The sequence below is a fragment of the Muscardinus avellanarius genome (genome assembly GCF_963383645.1).
Source record: "Muscardinus avellanarius genome assembly, chromosome: 6".
NCBI lineage: Eukaryota > Metazoa > Chordata > Mammalia > Rodentia > Gliridae > Muscardinus > Muscardinus avellanarius.
Window position 1 is genome coordinate 54,176,870 of NC_137791.1, and position 23,502 is coordinate 54,200,371.

The 23,502-nt window shown below is 35.2% G+C and overlaps 1 protein-coding gene across 1 annotated transcript in view; it reads right to left on the minus strand.

Annotated features, from left to right (window-relative positions):
- The window catches only part of RAP1GDS1 (Rap1 GTPase-GDP dissociation stimulator 1), a gene marked incomplete at both ends in the record, with an annotated part of 127,576 nt that overhangs the window by 82,979 nt on the left and 21,095 nt on the right, over positions 1–23,502 (minus strand). Inside the window, one exon of the mRNA XM_080697193.1 lies at positions 3,728–3,850. Coding sequence (XP_080553319.1) covers positions 3,728–3,850 — 123 coding nt within the window. The remainder of the gene's footprint in view (positions 1–3,727; positions 3,851–23,502) is intronic.

The following is a 23,502-nucleotide window of genomic DNA, read 5'->3' on the forward strand; positions in this document are numbered from 1 at the left end:
TACTTTTTAAAACTCTTTTTACTCCAAAATTTGCAGGCTAAGTAAAAACACTGAGTGGCAGAGGTCACATTAATATATGACAATAGTAATATATAGAGTTTGAATTTTCTTAACTTTTCTGTATTAGTGCTTAGCTTTTTATATTTTTCCTCTAAAATATAAAAATAAATTGTGTGGCATGAATATAAAATTGTAACTCTTATATGTGGGTTGTCTGTCTGACATTTTTTAAAAATTCATACTTTGTATTCCCCCCCTCCTTTTTTTTGTGGTACTAGGGATGGAACCCAGGGGCATTGTACCTCTGAGCTACAACCCCTGCCCTATTTTTTAGTCTTCTTTTATTTTTGAAACAGGGTCTCACAGAGTTGTGAAGGGCCTCGCTAAGTAGCTGAGGCTGTCGGTGAACGGTGATCCTCTAGTCTTCATCTCCTGAATGCTGGGATTGTAAGCGTATGCCACCACACTCACCCTTGCCACATTTTTAAAGATAATGCTGGTAATGATTTTTGCAAAGAGAGCAAGTATAAGATTCCGACACTGAGGTGTCAAGATATACTTTAAGCTGCCTGAAAACATGGTATATTTCTTGGAATTTCAATTTTCTCAATGTTGTGTCTAGAGTACATATACATTTTATAACAAAATAAATAATTGTTATGATGTGAAGTGCAAAATAAAACTAACTTCACAAGTTGGACGTGGTGGCCCATGCTTGTAATTCCAGCGCTTGTGAGGCTGAGACAGGAGGGTCGCACGGGTTCGAAGCCAGCCTTGGCTACTTAGTGAGGCTCTCAGCAACTTAGACCCTGTTTCCAAATAAAATATAAAATAGGTCTGGAATATAGCCTGGAGGTAAAGCCTTTAGGTTCTACCCCCAGTACCACCAAAAAACAAAAACAAAAACAAAAAAACTTCACAAGTCTAAACAGAAAAGTTTCGTGTTTCTGGTGGAACCCTCCCCAGCTCCTCTTGGCCATGTTATTATGAATACCAAGATGGAAAAGTTTGTAATCTGATAATAATATATATATTTGGGGTGGGGGTGGAGGTTAATGTTGACCCAGACTACTGATTCTGGTTTTCAAGATGATTCCTTATCAAAATCACCTAGGAGTTAAACACCTTTCAGAGTCCATTTCTGGAAAGGAATAAATATTCATAGATATTCTGTATCTAGCCTATTTCTCCATTGCCTCATTTCAGTCTTAAATCTATTAGACAGGAATCACTTTGTACAAAAGGGTCCAAATTATTTTTTACTATATTGTTATGGCTATCCTCCCATATTAAAGGTGTCCAGAGAACATCTTACTAATTCTTTGAATTTTGAAAGTCAGCATAGAGACATATTAATTTTTAGAACTTTTATATGCAAAATTTTAAACATTTTCTTTTTACACAGTATATACTATGGCAGTACACAGCAAAGATAAATCATAATGCAACTTTATTTTTCCTCTGGTTATACAGTTTTTTCATTGTAAAGTTTCTAAAAAGAAATACAAGCCAACTAATATACCTTGTTGTATCATGCTGCATTTTTAAGATCTCTCTCTCTCTCTCTCTCAACAAGATTCTAGTCTACTTTCTCAGCCAGTCACTTTAAAAAGTCAATGTGGTGATTAAGCAATAAACATCCAAATGTACATTATTTACTTTAACCAGAAGTTGGTACTATGCTCTTTATTAGTCTTTTTTTTTTTTTTTTTTTTGGTACTGGGTTCCTAGAAACCCCTTTACCTCTGGGCTACACTCCCAGGCCTATTTTATATTTTTTTTAAATTTGGAAACAGGGTCTCTTAAGCCAGAGAGGCTGGCTTCGAACCTGCGCGATCCTCCCATCTCCACCTCCCAAGCCTGGGGATTACAAGTGTGAGTCACCACACCCAGCCTTTATTAGTCTTTGATTAAAAGAGTAAGTGCTAAAATTTTCATTTTATCTTTAGAAAATAGCCATTATACACTACAACATTATTAGAAGAAACTTCTAGAGGAGTTGTCATGAAACTATGACAAAACATATGGGCGATATTATTGAGTAATGTCAATCCATTAAAAAAAATTCTGAATTTATGTCATAGTATTGTGCTATGAAAAGGGGTTTTAAGATAAACATTGAATCTCTACTGGCTTCTTTCTGGAAATCTATACTGTGACTTGAGTGAATTATCTTAAAGACAATGCTGCTTTGTATTTAAGACAATTCACATAGGCTAACAAACGATGCTGGTGCCATTTTTAAATTAAATCTGCTTGTTACATATGACACACAAATAATAGGTAGCCAACTTTCAGTTAACAACTAAAATATGACTGACCAACATAGATTCTAACTGAAATCCCAAAGACATATTGATAACCTTTAAATAAATGAAAAAAAATTATTTTGGTGGTACTGGGGATTAAACCCAGGGGCATTCTGTCTCTAAGCTACACTCACTCCCAGTCTTATTTCATTATTTTGAAACAGCGTTTCACTAAGCTACAGAGGGCCTTGCTAAGTAGCTGAGGCTGGCAGAAAATGTACAATCACCCTGTCTCAGCTTCCCAAGTACTGGAATTACAACCTCATACCACCATGCCCAGCATAAAATGAAAAGATTTTATTGCAACTTTCTTTCAGGTAATATACATAGGACCATATTGTTTTAACAGCCCAAAACAACATGTAACAGTACTTTACAAAGCCACCTAGCATGGTTATTAAACAAATTAAGCCAGAATGTTTAAATTTATTTTGCTTAAAGTATAATAGATATACAAAATTAAAAACCTAAAAATAATGCCGGGCGTGGTGGCGCACGCTTGTAATCCCCGCACTTGGGAGGCGGAGACAGGAGGATCGCTCAGGTTCGTAGCCAGCCACGCTGGTTTAAGAGACCTTGTTTCAAAAATATAAAATAGGTCTGGGAGTGTAGCCTGGAGGTAGAAGGGCTTCCAGGAACCCCAGTACCACACACCCAAAAAAAACCCCTAAAAATAGTATCAAACTTCTGACAAACTGAGGCACACTAAATGTATTATTACATTTACTATGGCTTTCCCTTATGCTTAAGAACTGCTTTAAGATTTCAGTGTTAATTCAAACTAACTGAATTAAAATAATGTGCAAACATTTCTGCTATAATTCTTCCAAAAAAAATCTCTCACTGGATATCAGCAATACATAAACAATGAATTACGTATTATATGACTGAAGCTATATTGTTATTGTTGTTTTTCCAAAGCATTCTCATGTGGAAACTTAAGAAATACGTACTTTCTATTTAAAGTGAGTACAGAAAATAGAACATACATTCCAACTGCACTATTGCTGTTAAGTGCCAACGTGAGAAGGTTGGGCAAGACTGAGTAACATCGAGCCCACCTGGGTATACACAGACCAACACACATATTAGAGAAGTTCAGCTTTCCTAGAACAGCGAAGACAAGTGACTTAGCGACAAGCTCAAGAATCTTATGCTCAAAGTAATAAATGATGCAAGTATAGCTACAGCTAGCAGTGTTTCAATATTGCTCTGAAGAAATGGAATGAAGAATGGAAAATGTATGAATAAAATGACTATAACTATAGTCATTTAGAACAATTACATGAGAAAAAGTCAAATGAAGAAATAGAAAAAAAGTCTAATCTATAAAATTAAAACAGAAATAAAACATACTGACAAGCAAGGTGTAAAACTGAAGATGTTCCCAGCAGAAAAGTTCTTGAGGAAAACCTCACCATTTTTGGCTACTTCTGCTATGATGTTAGCTACTTTGGCTGTGCAGGAAGACTGTGGAGTCAAAAGATTTGCAAACACTTGAAGTATTCCACTTCCTTGCATTTTTTCACTTGTTTCTGTATCTGAAAGAAATAAAACAAAGAGCGTCAATGAAAATCTTAATACGAACACTGACCGCTTAATCTCCAATAAATTCTTCAATAATCTCTATTCATAATAGAAACCAGCTTCAGTATACATTCAAGTTTATGTGTTTATATAGAATTACTTTCTACTCCATAAACTGTTCTTATCTTACATTTAATCTGCACAAAACATTTCATAATATTTTGTCTAGCCAGGAATGATGGTTCATGCATATAATCCCAGTACTTGGAAGGCTGAGACTGGAGGATCACAGGTTCACAAATGGCCTCAGCAACCTAGCAAGACCCTGCCTCAAAACAAAAAAGGCTGGGGTGTAGTTCAAAGGCAGAATGCCCTTTGGTTCAATCCCAGTACCCCACCCAAATGTTAATTTCAAGACTGTCTATTCAGAACATAACTGCCTTTTCAATGTCCCTTTTGAATTCTTAGAGCTATTATAGCATAAAATTTTATATAAACTTTGTTGTTCCCTAGAATGCTATTGCAACTTAAAAACCGATGATATAGCTCAGTACTTGCCTAGCATGCTCAAGGACCTAAGTTTCATCCCCAGCACTGGGATAGAAAATGGGAATTATATTAAGCAAAACCTCTACTTCACATCATTTTACATGGAATGAATGATAGCTGAGGTTATAAGGTTCCATATGACTATTATGTTTCTAACATAACTCATTTATACTGCCATTAATGAAGAAAGGAAATAGTAAATAGTAAAAAAAAAAAAAAAAAAAAAAAAAATCCATGGCATTCAGAACTCTATTTGTGATACAGAAATAATTCAAGAAGTTCCTAAACTTCTTTCCTTAAGAAGCCTATAAAAAGAAGGTATTTCATGTATCTGAATTGAAAGAATGACCTATTTAAGAGGTAAAAGGAATATGTGAAATGATGATGAAAATAAAAAGCTAAGAGAAATATAATTACTACTTCATTATGAACAGAGAAGGGAAATAGTATATGTTTAAAGATAGAGAATTTATAAGGCTCATTAAAACATTCAATTTAAATTTGTTTCAATGTGTAGCTCCTCTATAGCCTTAAGATCCTTGGAAATACATACAAATTATAATAGAGAACACTAAAAATGTTCTGTGAAATAAATGGCAGTTGATATGATCAGTAGAGTAGAAAAATAATTTTTAATATAATAATTTGAGAAAGTCTACACAATATAATTATAGTTAGTGCTGAATGTTTGGTACAGTGTTTTCAAACCAAAGGTGCAGATCCATTAATGAGCTCTGAAATTTTTAACGATAATCAGCAATTTCTTCAAGCGAGAAAAAAACAACAAAGCAGGGGGAAAAAAGTTGTGCATCACAGGGTGCAAGACTGCTAGTGAAATTTTGGGTGGTGTATATGCTTATGCACATGTAACTGTGTAATGTGAAACATGTGTTTCTAATTATGAATTCTGGTCAAAACTAAAAATTGCTATTCTGTGCACCCCTTTACTGCCTAACACTATTAGTTAAAGAAGCTATGTTGTCATATGCTTTTATTTTGTATCCTGGACTAAAAAATAGGATTTGAAAGTACCAACTTGAAAATCTGATACCTAGTATCCATTAATTAATCTTAATAAGAAGTCAGAACAAGTCAGAAAGAACTCAACTCAACTTGCCATATTAAAATCCTTCCTTTTCTGATCATTGCTATCAAAATCTGTGTAACCTGAAACTCTGGGTCATGCTGCCCCAGGGGTCCAGCCCCACCATCTGCTGATGCTTGGAAGACGGCAAGAGTCTGGCATGAAGCATGAATCATGATCAGAGGTGAAGCTGAGGCATTTGTTATGTGTGGAGGCCAGCTCACTGCAAATCACCCATGTCCGCTTCACTTTAACTATAACTAAAAAAAAAAAAAGGCTAAATATTCGAGCTGAATGTCAGTGGCAAAGGGAAAACAAAACACAACAATGCAAAATCTTGCATTCTATTGAGACTTTCCATAAGTTACAATCCAAGGAAATGGGAGAATCAAGAATTTTGGAATAGTACTACCTGCTAGTATGTGGATTTCAATACAGATATAGGACTTAAACATCCGAGACTTATCCTTCTCCTCTGTCATAAAAACAAAAAACAAAGCCGGGTGTGTTGGCGCACGCTTGTAATCCCCGCGCTTGGGAGGCAGAGAAAGGAGAATCGCGCAGGTTCTAAACCAGCCGCGCACGCTGGCTCAGGAGACCCTGTTTTCAAATAAAAATGTAAAAATAGGTCTGGGAGTGTAGCCAGGAGGTAGAAGGGCTTCCAGGAACCCCAGTACCACCAATAATAATAATAATAATAATAATTATTATTATTATTATTATTATTATTATTATATCACTAAAACATAACGGTTCAATAAATGACTGCAAAATTTTAACCTCATTTCATATATACTTTCTGTTACGGATTGGGAGAATATGGTTTGTGGAAACCGTTCCCCGGGGACCCCTGCTAGAGTCCCAGACACACTTTCCCCCAATCCATAACAAAACCCACAACGACCCCAAACAGAAGAAAAAACTGTGGATTCTTGTCCTAAACTAAGAATAAATATGCATAGCTTGGACAGTTGCTAAAGATTTAAAAAAAGTTTATTAGAAAGATAGAAATACAGAAAATAGAAATACAGCCCCATGCCAAAATGGCATGAGGGGATGACTCAAATGAGTACACAAAGGGCTTTCACGCTGACTGGACTTTTTATACCCATGACCTCCATCTTGTTTACGTAATTCTGACAAAGTGAAGGTCCCTGTAAGGTACCTCCCCTTATCCCTGTAAGGTATCTTCCCTAGCAAGGTGTGGTGAAGTGTCTCCTTTCATGAAGGTCAACCCCTCCTACCATCTTAGCTAGCTTATCCAATCATGTAGATCTGTCTTTAGAGAAAGGCTTAGTTCTCTCTTAAGATCTGTCTTTAGATAGAGACAGGCCTAGTTCTCCTTTTCTATTGACTGGTTTATTACTTTGAGCTAGGTTAATTTACATTGGAATAGCTGCCTGTTTTTAGGCAGAAACCAAGCCCTTGCACAGATTTGGCCCTCACCCAATTTTTTAAATATATTAATAATCATAGCTTTCTCAGATCTTCCTAGGCCATTCCCAACACTGGTACACTTTCTAGACTGTCACTCTACTAAATTTTAAACATATGTTTACTCAAAAACTAATAATATTCTTAGATATTGTGAGCCTCCTTGGATTAGTCTTAAAAAGGCATTAAGAAGTAATCAGAGGTTGATGTTTGCAAGTGCAAATATACAGGTACTTGTAAAAATAAACAAAAACAAAACAAACCTCAAAAACATGCATTATGACCAAGAGTTCCTTATTAAAAAGGGCAGACTTTTTGTTTCATTTAGCCAGACTACTGACATTTTAACTACATTTCCTTTGAATGTTTCTAAGAGTTAGTTCAACATCTTTCTCCCTATCTTACTTAGGTGCAGTTATAAAAATGTTTGAATATGTTTACAAATTATAGGCAGCTAGCAGTCCTCATATTCTGAAGGACCCATATATGAAGGGCAGTTACAGCTCTGATATACTGTCTGTGGAAGTAATGTAGGAGTCACGCCCACTACCCTACAGGCCTGCAGCCATTGCAGCTCTACTGACACACTCCACCTGACTCCTGCTGACAAGGAGGCAGCTCAGTTATAACACTTAAAATGAGAACAAAGGAACTTGAAACAAGAGGAAACCAGGAAGCTGGCTACAACTGGTTTATGGGGAGAAGTTAAAGTACAATGCTTCTTAACTCTTCAAGGCCAGTAGCTGGGTAAAAGATGGAACAGGCAGAAACCCATACTTAAAAATTATGGCTTGAGAAAGGTTAAAGTTCCTAACAATGCTAGCAAGTAAATACACTAAATTGTCTTTAGCTAAATACAAAGGGGTAATTTTCATGTGTGCTAACACAACAGGCTTAATTTTAGATAGTACCTTGTCATATAGGCTTCATGAAGATAAACTAATGAAGAACATTTGATAACCAAATTACAGTAAACTTGGAGTTAAGAGAAATAAAAATGACTGCTATTACTATGACTATTAGATTACAATGTCTTTGGATTAGACTGATAACATAGCCTTAGTGTAATAGTTTTGCTGAGTTATATATTAACATGTTCTAAGAATACTTATTGCAGATTGTGTGAAGACAAATTTACATTAAAGACTCAAAACTTGGAATTAACTACAAGATCCAGTAATATGACTCAAAGGACCATGGGTATTCTAGTCTCTGGGGAACTGTATGTTTCTCAAGAGGTAGTTTTGTTTTGTGGTCTAGAGATTGAATCCACAGGCATTCTACCTCCAAGCTAAGCTCCCAGCCTAATTTCACTTATTACTTAGAAACAGGGTCTTGTAGTTACTGAGAGCCTCACTAAATTGCTGAAGCAGCTTTGAACCTGTAATCCTCCTATCTCAGTCTCTCAAGTACTGGGATTACAGGCATGTATCACCACACCTGGATTCAAGGAGTTAAGTTTTAAAAACAGGATGTAAAAAGGAGACCAAGCGCTTGCTGTCAGGAAGGTCCAAGGAGGACCCCTTGGAAAGGACTCCCTGGTTGTGAGAGAGAGAGAAGATGGTGACATCCAGAATGTTCACCACAGCAAAGCTGCCTACCCAACAAAAGGAACAGGAGCATTCAACAGGATTTTACAAATGTAAATGAGAGATGACCCAGTCCCACTCCTTGGTTCCCAGACTAAACCATTCACATTTCTGAAGGCAGATGGAAGAGGTTCCCTCTGGGCTCAGTTTTCAGATAATCTCCTGCACAGTCATGATGCTCCTTATAGGTCCAGTCCCATCTCTGGAGTGGCAGACAGGTAGTGACCTAACATTAATAACCAAGCTAGACCCATGGACTGATTATATAACCAGCAACCCAAGAGTAGGAAATGACCACCCAACCCAAACCTATGTCCATAGCACAGCACATCCAGATATGAATCTTCCAGTTTTAAGAGATGGTACATAGTTGCAGAAGTCTCTAGTACCTCTTTATAGGATTTCAACTGAATCCTCAGCCTTTCTGGACCACAAGTTGTCCTAAAACAAGCCTATGCCACTGAAGGAGGAAAAGAAGGAGTTCTGTTCAACTAAAGATTAGGCCTGTCCCAAGTCTGTTGAAATCAATGCATATGCTGGACCTCTGGAAAACAGGTGGTTTTGAACTTTTCTTTTTGCAGTCAAAGTCAAAAAGCTTCATTATCAAATTCATTCCTTTTCTGGGTTGCCCAAACTCATACTGTTAGTATCCAAAGCTTACACCCAACTTTCATATACAGAGAACTCAAGAAACTCAACACTAAAAAAACAAATCATCCAATCAAAAAATGGGCAAGCAAACTAAATAGACACTTCACGAAAGAAGAAATTCAAACAGCCAATAAATGCATGAAAAAATGCTCAACATCACTGGCAATGAGAGATGCAAATCAAAACTACCCTGAGATTTCACCTAACTCCAACCAGAATGGCAATCATTCAAAACACAACAACAAATGCTGGTGAGGGTGCAGAGAAGTGGAAACTCTAAAACATTATTGGTGGGATTGCAAATTAGTGTAACCACTTTGGAAAACAGTATGGAGAATCCTCAGAAGAATGGAAACAAACCTACCATTTGATCCAGCAATACCACTTCTAGGTATCTACCCAAAAGAAAGGAAACCAAACTACCAAACTAATGCATGTATATCTATGTTCATAGCTGCAAAATTCACCATAGCCGAACTATGGAACCAGCCAAGATGCCCATCAACAGATGAATAGATTACAAAACTGTGGGATATGTACACAATGGAATTTTACTCGGCCGTAAAAAAAAAATACAACTGCATTATTTTCAGGGAAATGGATGGATTTTGAAGACATTATGCTAAGTGAGATTAGTTGATCGCAAAAAGTAAGGAATTGGATGCTTTCCCTAATATGTGAAAGCTAGGGTGAAAGGAATCATAGGAGGAATTCCAGGTGAAAAAGGAGATCCTATAGAGGAGCAAACAAGGTGAACTGACTGTGGGGATGGGAGGGGGGAGAAGGAAACTCTTTAAAGTGGATGATGTACTTGTTCATATCGTAGTCAACCACTAAAGCAACAAGCATGGGAGGGAGGGGAGGGAGTGGGGTGGGGACTGGGTGGGGGCTGGCTGGGTGATGTGTGCATTTAAGTCTATACAAGTTTGTTGTTTTTTTTTTACCCCATTGTGATGTATAAATACAATGCACCAATAAAAATAAAAAAGAGAGACCAAGCTCTCTGCTTGGGCAATGTGATTCAAATCCAAAGCTTTCTATCATAGATTTCCCAAATTTAATATAGCCCCAATCAAATTTACTCGCTTTGGTTTAAATATATTCTGACCTATCAGTGAATGGTAGAGAATCTAAGCCAGAAACCCTGGTTTAATTACAAATGTATCTTTGTTAGTAAGTGGCTTAATACCACACACTTTGAATCAGAAAACAGGTCCTAAAGATCTCCATCTCACTAGTATCTTTTGCACCTATCCTTTCCTTTTTACATCCTTACCACATCAAGTTCTCAGCTCTGTCCCTGATTAAAAGCAAGAGCCTTGAGTGTCTCCCTTAAAAAAAAAAAAAAACTTCCTAACTCTAGTTTGTTCCAACCCTACATCAATCTGATATTAACAATGATAAATAAAGTTCTACAAGTACAAATTTTTGCCACTTAAGCTTTTAAGTAATTATACACAACTTTTAATGAAACATTTTAGGACATCCATATTTTTCAATCCTGTATTTTGATATTCCTCCACAGATACTCTCACCACAGGTGAATTTACACACTCTCTAAATTACCTAGTAACTCAAACTATAATCATTCTCTTTGATAACTGTTCTTAGCACATGATATGCCACCTCTAAAATGCCACCTCATCCCTACCATTTTACTAATTATTACTCAGACTCAGTGTCCTCATTCAAAAGTACCTAATAAAAAACTATTTATTCTTCTTAATGACTACCAAAAATCTGAATCTTTATATTGAGAGCACTTATTTTTAATTCCAAAGCATTTTCAAATATATTAACTATTAATTTTATTTATTTTATTTATTTAGTGGTACTGGAGATTGAATCGAGAGGCATTCTACCTCTATGCTACACCTCCAGCCCTATTTTTTAATCCTTTATTTTGAAACAGGACCTCACTAAGTTGCGGGGCCAGCTTCGAACCTGCAATCCTCCTGTCTCAGCCTCCCAAGCACTAGGATTACATACATGCGCCACCACACCCGGCTTCTATTCATAAGTGAGCTGTGCATGTATGCCTCTACTACTTTGTACCCATTAGGATGTATGACTACAATATACCAATAAAAATTTTTAAAAAGTCATGTGAGAAAGGCATGAGAAATCATCTCCTTTACATCATATTATGATTTCACTGGAAAAGGAACAAGAAACCAATTTTTCTTATTCCTAGTCCAATGCTCTTCCTACAAGTGTCATTTAAAAGATGTATGTTATGACAATACCTTGACCAGGTTGCCAAATTACTATGTGAAAAATATTAACATACACAAGTAAAAACTAAGGTATAACTGAATAAGAAAATGACATTACACACACACACACACACACACACACACACACACACACACACACACACAGTATTTTGGAATAGCTTAACAGAGGCCATATAGGAAAGGAAACTGAGTATACAGAGTGCAGTGGGTTTGAAACAAACTTAAAACTCAAAAGAAGAATATACTGAGTATAAGTGAAGAGTGTGACAAATAAGAAATTAATTTTTCTAAAAGAAAATAGAAGCATGTGAAGTGTGCGTGGGGGTGTATTTGAATAAAATGACATTTCTCTCATGATGAAAACCTTTCTCCCCCTTAAAAAGATCTTAAACACAGGAAGAAGGAATAAAGATGCAAGGAAGAAGAGGATCCATGCAGTCGTGAAAAGAAAGAGAACAGAACAAAACCCATTTACAAAATGACTCATCATCAGGAACAGGTCTTACTAAAAGATTTAAGTTGTGAGGTTCATTTTATAAAATTACAATAAATGATTTTGGTAGTCTTGCAGTCACTTCAATTCTAGGGATAATGTAAGCTGTAGGAGTGAGTGAGAGAAGTTGTTTGGAAATTATCATTAAAAGAAGCAGGGAGATGTGCTAGCTTGACTATTTTCTTTTAAATTACCACTAACTAGGTCATAAAGCAGTTGCTAAAAATTAAAAGTTGCAGAGTTAAAAAAAATAAAAGATATTTACTGAAAAAGTAAATGCCAAGAGGAACTACATTGAGGACTATGGTAAAAGTAGACTATGTAACTAGATTTCTTCATTTAGAAGGTGAAAGAAATTACTGAATTTATAATTCCTAGAGGAAATGTGGACTTTCTTATTTTCATATCAAGAGAAAAAAGAGATAAAACCAGGTGTGGTGGTGAACACCTATAATCCCAATACTTGGGATTAAAAAATCAGTATGAAATAAAATTTACTCTATTTCCAGGAAAACAAAATAAGAAATGAGAAGCAAAACAGAAATGTAAAAAATGTAAGGAATCCCTTAAAACTGACATTACAGTAATCTTGGCATAAGGAGAGAGAGAAAAAGAGTTGAATGTGCCATATTATTATCTTAAATTAAGATGTATCTAAGAATTATTCAACAATAGCTGGGCATGGTAGCACATATTTTTAATCCTAGTACTTGGGAGGCTGAGACTAGAGGATTGCAGGTTCAAGGACAGCCTCCTCAATTTAGTGAGGCTTTCAGCAATCTAGTGAGACCCTGTTTTCAAATAAGAAATAAAATTGGTCTTGGGATGTAGGTCACAGGTAGAATGCCTTTGGATTCAATTCCCAATACCACAAAAAAAAGAAAAAAATATTAAAAATTAGGCAAATACTACTACTGTCTAGTCAACCATAAGCACATTATACAATAAAACCATCATTTAGAAATGACTTTTTAACATCATGAGTAAATGACCAAAAATGCTTTTATTTTTCAAAAAGAAGATATTTACATGGAATGATTTAATTTTCATTTAAAAACTGAGAAAAAATCGTTTTGCCTGAGTATGAGTGTACAGCAAATCATTTCTTCTACTGTCTTAAGAATAAAAAAAAAATTAATAAAATGTAGGCAGCCTTGGGGTTGGGGGTGAATTCTCATTCATGACACCAAATCATGATGAAAGTGATAAGCTTGCATTATTACAATTAAAAACATGTGATTTAACAAAAAGTTTTATTCTTCTATACTTCCTAAATTATGTTTGCATTATTTTATAAGCAAAAATATTTTAATCATTGCATATATGAGTAAGAACACATGGTAATAGAAAGGACTGTACTATATTCCAATAAAGGAATTTACTAGCTCACATATCACACCGTTTTAGTGTAGAAGATCTTTCAAGCCTGTTAGGTGGAGGCTCATCTCACTCAAATCTCAGGGTCTCTCCACAGAGGAAAAGCTGTGAAGCAGAGTAAAGGAGAGAAGAGGGTAGAAGTGGGGAGAGGAAAAGAATCTCAAATGGTAGAGAAAGAAAGAAAGAAATGCAGGCCATAAAAGCAGTAAAGGGGTGAAGATCTGTAGTATTTTATTTTAAAAACTCAATGAAAGGGAAAATAAATCCAAACAGAATCAATCACTCTGGCTTAAAGAGAACTAAAAAACTTTTTTAAGTTTTGTGGAAATAAATTATAATTTCTTTTCAAGGGAACTATAAAGAAAATAGAAGTTCAAAGTTATCAAATGAGGCTCAAGAAAAGGGTTAAGTGAAAAAGTAAAAAGGAAGGTTATTACCTACCTTATTTAAGAAGAACTTTTATGTTCATTTCCCCAAATGTTTAAAAAAACTAGCTCATATGACCCAATAATGAAATGATAATCAATAGTTATATGTAAGCTTTTGAAAGAGGTTTTTAATTTATTGGGGAGAATGGCTAAGATATAGGCCATGACAAAAGAATCACTGATTATAGAATATTTTGAAGAAATTCAGTATTTTAAAAAGTATATGTTTGGGACAGGAAAGAAGTCCTATTTTGAGAAATCAAGAAATATCAAACCTTAAAAGAATATGCAAAACTGTCAGATGAAATTGTCACCAACAAGTCATTGAGAGACTTAAAGAAAATTATTTTAGTTTTATTTAAAAACATCAAATAGTATGGCTAAAGAATCAATTGGCAGAATGATGACAATTCTGTATGAAACATATTTAGCACTACAATTGCACTGAGTCATTCTGAAAATAGAGATAGGATCAAGTAAATATCCCCTCCCCCCAGTACTGGAGATTGAATCCAGAGCCTTGTACATACTAGGCAATCACTCTACCACTAGGATACATCCTTAGCCTTCGAGTAAGCATTTTTTATTTTATTTTTTTTTAGTTTGATGAAGAACTTTTTTATACTTTTATTGGTGCATTACAGTCTTATAGTCTCACACCATAAGTTCACAGTGGTAGTGACATACATGCTCACAATGGTTTGTGCTCCCCACTCCTATCCCACATGATTGAAAACTGCACTGGTATTCTCAGTGTTAATGGGAGTGTTTCCTTCATTAATTTTCTCTCTTCCCCCTCTTCTAGACCACCTCTCTCGCTCCAATGGTTTCTTCTCCATCGTGTAAAGACTCTCTTGTATCCCAATTACTCCTACATTCCACATATAAGAAAAAAAATATGACCCTTCATTTTCTGTGACTTGCTAGTTGCATTTAACATTGCAAAATTAGTGCAGCTACTATGGAAATCACTGTGGAGATTCCTCAAAAAACTGGGAATGCATCTACCACAAAATCAAGTTATTCCATTCATATCTTTCCAAAGGAACTGAAATCAGAATATTATTGCAATACTTGCATATCCATGTCTATAGCAGCACAATTCACAATAGCCAAATTATAAAACTACCCTAGGTGTCCATCAATAGATGAATGAATTACAAAATTATGGGCTATACACACAATAGAATTCTATTAATCAATAAAGAACAAAATTATGTGTGCATGTATATCACTACCATTATGATTTACATTGTGATATGAGACTATACTGTACCAATAAAAGTATATAAAATAAAAATATGTCAAATGAGTATTTTATTATCTTTTTTCATTTTATGGTACTGGGTATTGAACCGAGGGGCATTCTAACCTCCAAGCTATATCCCCAACCCTATTTTTATTATTTATTTTGAAATAGGGTCTCATTAAGTTGCAGAGGGACTCATGAAGTAGCTGAGATGGCTGCAAACCCGTGACCTCCTGTCTCAGCCTCCCAAGTACAGGAATTACAAGCATGCGCCATCACTCCTGGCTTCAAGTAAGCATTTAAAACAGTTCTCCATATACTTTGACTGCCACCACCACCAAAAAACCCATTAACACTAACCTGAAAAGAAATACATTTCAGGCCACCATTATTTAGTAAGAAAGGGAGCAAGAATATAAGCTGGATTTAATTATCACTTCAGACCTAGTTCTGAACATTTTTTACTGTGGGATTCCTTAAAGATTGTAAGCAAAATTCAGATACCTCCCCCCAAACTCTACCCCTTTCACTTTAGACCTCGCCTCTGGAGTCTTCTTTAGAAGTACTCCTAAACAGAATCCCTCAACTCTATTTTCCTCACCATCTATTCCAAGACAGACCTTAGAGCTTAAATTGTACTTTTCCTGCTTTGATTCTATACAAAGTGTAACTTGGCCTCACTTTTCCAAACTTGAATAAATGGTCTAATTTCCACTGCTCTTTAAAAGTCTACCACAAAATCACACCCAGGGCCTCATCATCATGTAAAACTGCTCCATGGTTGAAAACTTAGAGAGTTTAGAAATCAGTTTCTGATCATATCTTCTATTCCACCATTTCTTTTATTTTCTTAATAGTTCTAACCCTTTGAAGCCTCTATTTTTTCAATTTCTTATTTCCCTACCAGTCCTCTCCATAATTAATTTAACCCCTGAAAAAAATATATGACCCTTCATTTTCTGTGACTGGCTAGTTGCACTTAACATTGCAAATTAGTGCAACCACTATGGAGATCAGTGTGGAGATTCTTCAGAAAACTGGGAATGCATCCATCACATAATCAAGCTATTCCACTCATATCTTTCCAATGGAACTGAAATCAGATTATAGCAATACCTGCATATCCATGCCTATAGCAGCACAATTAATAGCCAAATTAAAAAAGATTAATGAGCAATGTCAAAGGTCTGATTAAAATTATAAAATATGAATTCATAGTGATACCACCTTGCATATTTAATAATATAGCTTGCTATCTTTAAACAGGGAACACAAAAAGTATATAACTGAAGTCATTCAATGTCAAATTTAAAAGTAAGGCAAAGTAGGGTTGTAGGGAACCTAGGTAATACTAGAATTGCTGAAGTATTTGTTCTTTATTGCTGAATAGGATTCTATTACATGTATATCCCTTAATTTTATAATTCCTTCATCTGTTGAACACCTAGGGTAGTTTCATAATTTAAAAGTAAGGGGAAATAGGGTTGTAGGGAACTTAGGTAATATTAGAATTGCTAAAGTTTGCATTCCTGATTTTAGATTATTGATAATGAAAGAAATAAAAAAGGCATACACAAACAATGAATACATATTGATGTAAGCTTGAACAAAGAAACGTATAAACTGCTATGGGAATATTACAGATAAAACAATTGAGTTATATTTATTGACTATATAATAATTACAGTTCTAACAGAAGACAAGGTTGAGCTTTTGAAGATATTGCTTTATATTTTAGGAATTCTCTCAAGAATTTTGAAGTCAAGAATTGAAGGTTTTGCATAATTACCAATCACCAGGCTCATGCAGAGATTAAATTTTTCACTTTGCATTAAACTAATCATATCTTAGATTACATTTTTCAAGAGCAAACATATGCAAAAATGTTCTTTAAGCCTTCAGAAATTGTTGTAGAAAATTACCTTCCTTTATATCATCCCTCCCACATGCATACATCAGAAAGAAAAGATGATCGATTTATAATTAAATTATGAGCCAAATGAAAACATTCTGTTTTTAGTACAATGAAAAGACACATAACATTGAAATATGAAAAGAGAAAATTATAAACATCTAAACTGAATTCACCTTACAGAACACTGTGTGCTAAAACCTAGACTTTTAATCCATATGCTACTATTAAAAAAATTACTCTGCCTTTTGGAGCCTCATTTTGGCATTTATTACAATAAATATTAAAAAGCAGGTCATTACGAACCTTGGTAAAACCAATTACAGATTCTTGTATGGAAAGTTCTAATACTAATGGCTCTCTTTGCTAGCAGTTACCCCAACTTATTGTTATGTCACAAAATTCATTTTGATATTTCAGTAGAAATGCAAAGAAAGAAAGAAAGAAGAGAGAGAAAGAATGAAAGACTTAAGCCTTTCATAAGGACTGGGTAGCTCCTAATAAGAATGAGACAGAAAGGATTACCAGCTGGAGACTTAGTAAGGTATTTTTAAACTGTAAAATTAGATGATACTACCATTAAAATGAATTCACTGACCTGGGAAAAGAGAACTAGGTGAGCCTGTAAGTATCTTAGAGTAAAAGACACTATAAGCTTTATTCCCTAAACTTCAGTAAAATCATCTCCTCATTGCTTTATTTCCAATCCTTCCTTCTTCTGTCATTCTGATTTATGAATGTTATCTCTTTCTCCATTTCAATTCATCATCCCTTGCTTTGTTTTTAAGAATACAAAAATGAGAAAAAATATCCAGGAAAAAAAGTAAATGCTTTAGATAAAAGGTCTGAGATGCACATAATTGAACATTCATAGGTATATAAGTTTTATCCTAAAGTTTTTTCCATTTGTTTCTTTACATGTGTCATATTCTGTCGTCTTAAACCTGATTCTTACTTTCCCATATTACAAATAGTTGCTTTTTCTTTACTTTCTTATTTGTGAGAAATATCAGTAACAATTACATACTCATTTAAAAATTTAGGGTCTCTGACATAATTTCACAACTTTTTCTTCAAAGGCCTACTGCCATGCTTATATTTATATTCCTCTTGACAATACGGCAATACCTGGCTTATCACTGGTATTGCCTTTGATTTATCCTAAGCCATTTCTCTACCTACTAAAAACCATTTATATTATAACTTTTAAAAAATTTTAAACATAAAACTCAACATTTACTTGGTATTGTTTTAAACTATTAATGATATAATTTACATTTTATCCTTTTGTGGTGTGTGTGTGTGTGTGTGTGTTTGTGTGTTTGTGTGTGTGTGTGTATTATACTTTTGAAATCTGGTATGTATTTTATACTTACAGTATACTTCAATTCAGACTACCCTTACTTCAAATGCTCAATAGTCATGTTGGAGCATGGCTACTAATTTTTTTTTTTTTTTTTTTTCGGTACTGGGTTGGAACCCAGGAGCATTGTGTCTCCGAGCTACAGTCCCAGCCCTATGTTTTTTAGTCTTTTTATTTTTGAAACAGGGTCTCACTGAGTTGCAAAGGGCCTTGCTAAGTAGCTGAGGCTGTCAGCTAACCACAATCCTCTGATATCCGCCTCCCAAATGCTGGGATTACAAGCGTGTGCCACTTTGCCCAGTTTAGTTTGTTCTATGTTTAACTAGTGGCTTTCTATAACTTTGATATGTACTAAGCAGCTTGGTTCAGTATAAAATTCTTATTCCTTTAATTACCTGAAAAATATTGCTACATCACTGAAATATATATAACAATATATATACACATATGTACATACATACTTGTTAAGTCTGATGTACTGGGAATTGAGCCCAGGAACACTCTGCCTCCGTGCTATACACTTAGCCCTATTTTAATGTTGAAACTGAGTTTCACTAGGTTGACAAGTGTTTCACTATTTATTGAGGCTGTCCTCAAACCCACAATCCTCTTTTCTCATCCTCCCAATCACTGGGATTACAAGCATATGCCAAGTGTCCAGCTCCATACTATGCTTTTGAGTTGACCATTCCATGTCAGTTTTCACAAGTACATAATGGAGCCTTTCAATACAAAGATTCAGATTTTCCTTTAGCTCTATTATAGCTTTAAATACTACTTCTGATTCATTTTTTGTCTTTTTTTAATCATCTTAACCTTTCTAATGTGTACCTTTCTTTTTTTATTAGTGCATTGTATTTATACATCATAATGAGGTTAAAAAAAAGTGTAGACAAAAATGCAAACATCATCCAGCCAGCCCCCACCCAGTCCCCAAGTCACTCCCTCCCCACCCCTCCCTTTTGTGCTTGTTTTAGTAGTTGACTTCGATATGAAGTAGTACATCGTGCACTTTGAATAGTTTCCTTCTCTCCCCCTCCCATCCCATCCCCACAGTTTGGTGTCCTTATTTGCTCTTCTATAGGATTTCCTTTTTACCTGGAGTTCCTCCTATGACCCCTTTTACCCTAGCTTTCACATATTAGGGAAAGCATCCGATTCCTTACTTTTTGAGACCGACTAATCTTGCATAGCATAATGTCCTCAAAATCCATCCATTTCCCTGAAAATACCGCAATTGTATTTTTTTTTAACAGCTAAGTAAAATTCCATTGTGTACATATCCCACAGTTTTATAATCCATTCATCTGTTGATGGACATCTTGGCTGGTTCCATAGTTTGGCTATGGTGAATTTTGCAGCTATGAACATAGATATACATGCATTAGTTTGGTAGTTTGGTTTCCTTTCTTTTGGGTAGATACCTAGAAGTGGTATTGCTGGATCAAATGGTAGATTTGTTCCCATTCTTCTGAGGATTCTCCATACTGTTTTCCAAAGTGGTTGCACTAATTTGCAATCCCACAAACAATGCTTTAGAGTTCCCACTTCTCTGCACCCTCACCAGCATTTGTTGTTGTTTGTGTCTGAATAATTGCCATTCTAGTAGGCCTCAAGTGAAATTTCAGGGTAGTTTTGATTTGTATCAAAACTATGGAGGCCATGCTTTTTGGCCTATCCTAACAGCAAAAGTGAGAGGTCCTGGTGTGTCTATATCTTCAATAGCTCAAAGAAGCCAGAGAAGACAGACTATCATTACTGTTCCCTAAATAATTCCAGGTCCTCTAGCTCTTAAGGGGGAGAGTGTTAGGTAGTTAGAGTAGAGATAACCAGGGAGAAGAATGGGACAGAGGATCCACCCAGCTATTGTAAGAAAAGATAAAGAGATTCACTGCCCAGCTGCAATTGCCATTTATACAACCCACCCATCTCTGCCCCCAGGGTTTCTTTTAGGCATTTGGAACATTTCCAACATGACAGAAATAGCACAGATGTATTAAGCTATAGTACAAAAAAAAAAAATGTTTCCAATACCAGATGCATATAAAAGAGAAAGTTTCCAGAGTAAATAAATCCCAACAGGTATAAAATTCGCCACTGTTTTCCACTTCTGAAAACAGATCTTTCTAAAACCTTTTTTGGGAATATACCCCTTTATCACAGACTTCCCTTAAACTGTAACCCCACTTTCCTAAATAAGCCTCTTATATCCTCCTATGAAAAAATTACAGGCCTATTGATAACTACTTCATAGATGATTTTCCTTAAGAGAAAAAATTTTAATAGTTAAAATGTTTTTATTTTTTTCTGCTTTCTTCCTTGTAGCACCGTTGTATGCATCTCATCTGAAATTTCCTATTTAGTGTATAATTTTGAAGCAGAGTTGGTTACTCATCCATCTCCTGAATAACCTAAAATCTGCCTCCTTGTTATGATGAAGGCATAGATTCTGGTTAGTTGTTTTCCTGATCACTTTACTGATCTGTATGGATTTTTGAGAGAGTATGTGGGAAGATTCAGATTTAGATAGTCCCCATTACCTGGAGATCTTGGACTCTAAACACATTAGAATTATGTCTTTTTAGCTGACAGCTTTAGTTTAGTTGAGAGTCTCATATTCTTCAAATATTTTCTTTTCTTTTTTTCTTTGCGATACAGGAGATGGAATCCAGGGACATTATACCTCTGAGCTACACCTTCAGAGCTACACCCACACTTTTTGTTCTTTATTTGAAAGAGGGTCTCACGGAGTTGCAAAGGACCTCACTAAGTAGCTGAGGTTGTCCTTGAACCACATTCTCCTGTCTCAGCCTCTCAAATACTGCACCCACACACTTGGCTTAAATGTTTTATTTGTTAAAAACTGAATGTTTGACTTTTATTCTGCTCCAGCGGTTTATCTATCTGTTTTTGTGCCAGTACCATGCTATTTTTATTACTATGACTTTGTAGTATACTTTAAAGTCAGGTATTGTGATTCCTCTTGCATGGTTTTTGTTGCTGAGAGCTACTTTGGATTTTTCTCAGGTTTCTGTTGTTTCAAATGAATCTGAGGACTGATTTTTTTCTATGTGTGTAAATAATTACCTTGATAATTTAATTACTTTTGGAAGTATAGCCATTTGATGATATTTATTCTGCCCACCCATGAACATGGAAGATCTTTCCATCTTCTAAGGTCTTTGATTTCTTTTTTCAATGTTTTATAATATTCTTTGTAAAGTACTGTCCTTAAGTTTATTCCTAAGTACTTTATTTTTTGTGGAATATTTCTTTCTCAGTAGATTTATGGTTGGTATACAGAAAAACTTCTGATTTTTTAAGATTGATTTTGTATCCAGACACTTTGCTGAATTTGTTGATCAGTTCTATAGGCCTTTTGGTTGAGTCTGTTGGGTTGTCTTAGTATCATGTCATCTGCAGTCTGAGTTCTTCTTTTCATATGTGTACATTTTTTATTTCATTTTATTGCCTTATTGCTCTGGCAACAATTTCAAGTATTATTCTGAAATAGAAGACTCAGAAACAAATCCACGCACTTCGAGCCAATTGATTTTTAACAAAGGAGCCCAAAACACAATTTCTTACATACACTGGAAAAAAGCCTGTTAAATATGGTGTTGGTAAACTGGTTAACCATATGTAGAAAATGGAAATAAATCCCAATTTTTCACCCTGCACAAGAGTCAATTCAAGATGAATAAAAGACTTGGAAATTAGACCAGAGACCTTGAGGCTCCTTGAAGAGGGAATAGATCCAACACTGCAACATATAGGCACAGGTAAAAACTTTCTCAACAAGACCCCAAAGGCACAACAAACTAAAACGCTAATCAATATGTGGGATTGCATGAAACTGAAGAGCTTCTGTAAAGCAAAGGAAACTATCAAGAACCTCAACCAAGAGCCAACAGAATGGGAAAAGATTTTTGCCACCTACTCCTCTGATAAAGAGGACTAATATCTAGAATATACAGAGAACTCAAACTCAGTACAAAAAAACAACTAAAAAAATGGGCAAGTAAACTATATAAACACTTCACAAAAGAAGAAATTCAAATGGCCAATAAATGCATGAAAAAAATGCTCAACATCACTAGCAATTAGAGATGCAAATCAAAACTACCCTGAGATTACACCTAACTCCAACCAGAGTGGCACTCATACAAAACACAAACAACAAATGCTGGTGAGGATGTAGAGAAGTGGGAACTCTAATACATTTTTGGTAGGATTGCAAGTTAGTGCAACCACTCTGGAAAAACAGTATGTAGGATAGTCAGAAGAATGGGAACAAACTTACCACATGATCCAGCAATACCACTTCTGGGTATCTACCCCAAAGAATCAAAACCAAACTACCAAACTAATGTATGCGTATCTATGTTCATAACCACACAATTCACAATTGCCAAACTATGGAATTAGCCAAGATATCCATCAACAAATGAATGGATTACAAAACTATGGGTTATGTACACAATGGAATTTTATTTAGCCATAAAGAAAAAAACAATTATGTCATTTACAGGGAAATGGAGAAGATTATGCTATGTGAAATTAGACACAAAACATAAGAAATTGGATGTTCTCCCTAATAAGAAGCAGCTAGGGAGAAAATGGGTCATAGGAGGAACTCTAGACAGGGAAGAAGATACTATAGATAAGCAAATAAGGTGACCCAACTGAGGGGATAGGAGGGGAGGAGAGGGAAATTCTCTAATGCACATGATATACATTAACAAACTATCAATTTCAATCACTAAGCCAAACATGAGGAGGGAGAAGAGAATGGAGAGGGAATTGGGTAAGGGTTAATTAGGTGATGTGTGCACGTATGTCTCCACCATCTTGTACCCCATTAAGATCTATGACTATAATACAACAATTTTAAAAAATTTTTTAAATGAAGCTTTGGTAGTATTTCATTAATATCTTCATGAATAATACATTCAGTTACCGAAGAGGCATATAATAGAACGTAAAGCAGGTTAAAAAAAAAAAGTAATGAATTTATCTTGCAAAGGAAACAGTATTTCATATAGTATATTTGTTAGGGTTAAAAACATCTATTCTAGATACTGCTATAAAAACACAAAGTGAAATAATCTTCACTTCCATTTCTCCAAACAGGAACAATATTCCACATTCAGTAATTGTAAATCTAGCATGACAATTGAAAAACAGTTGCCAAGTTTCAAAGTCCCTTACTTAAGAAATAACCACGCTACCTGACAGGAAGTCTTTCAGAGATATTAAAAGTATAAAGCAAACTAAGAGCAAGTGACAACAAAAAAGTT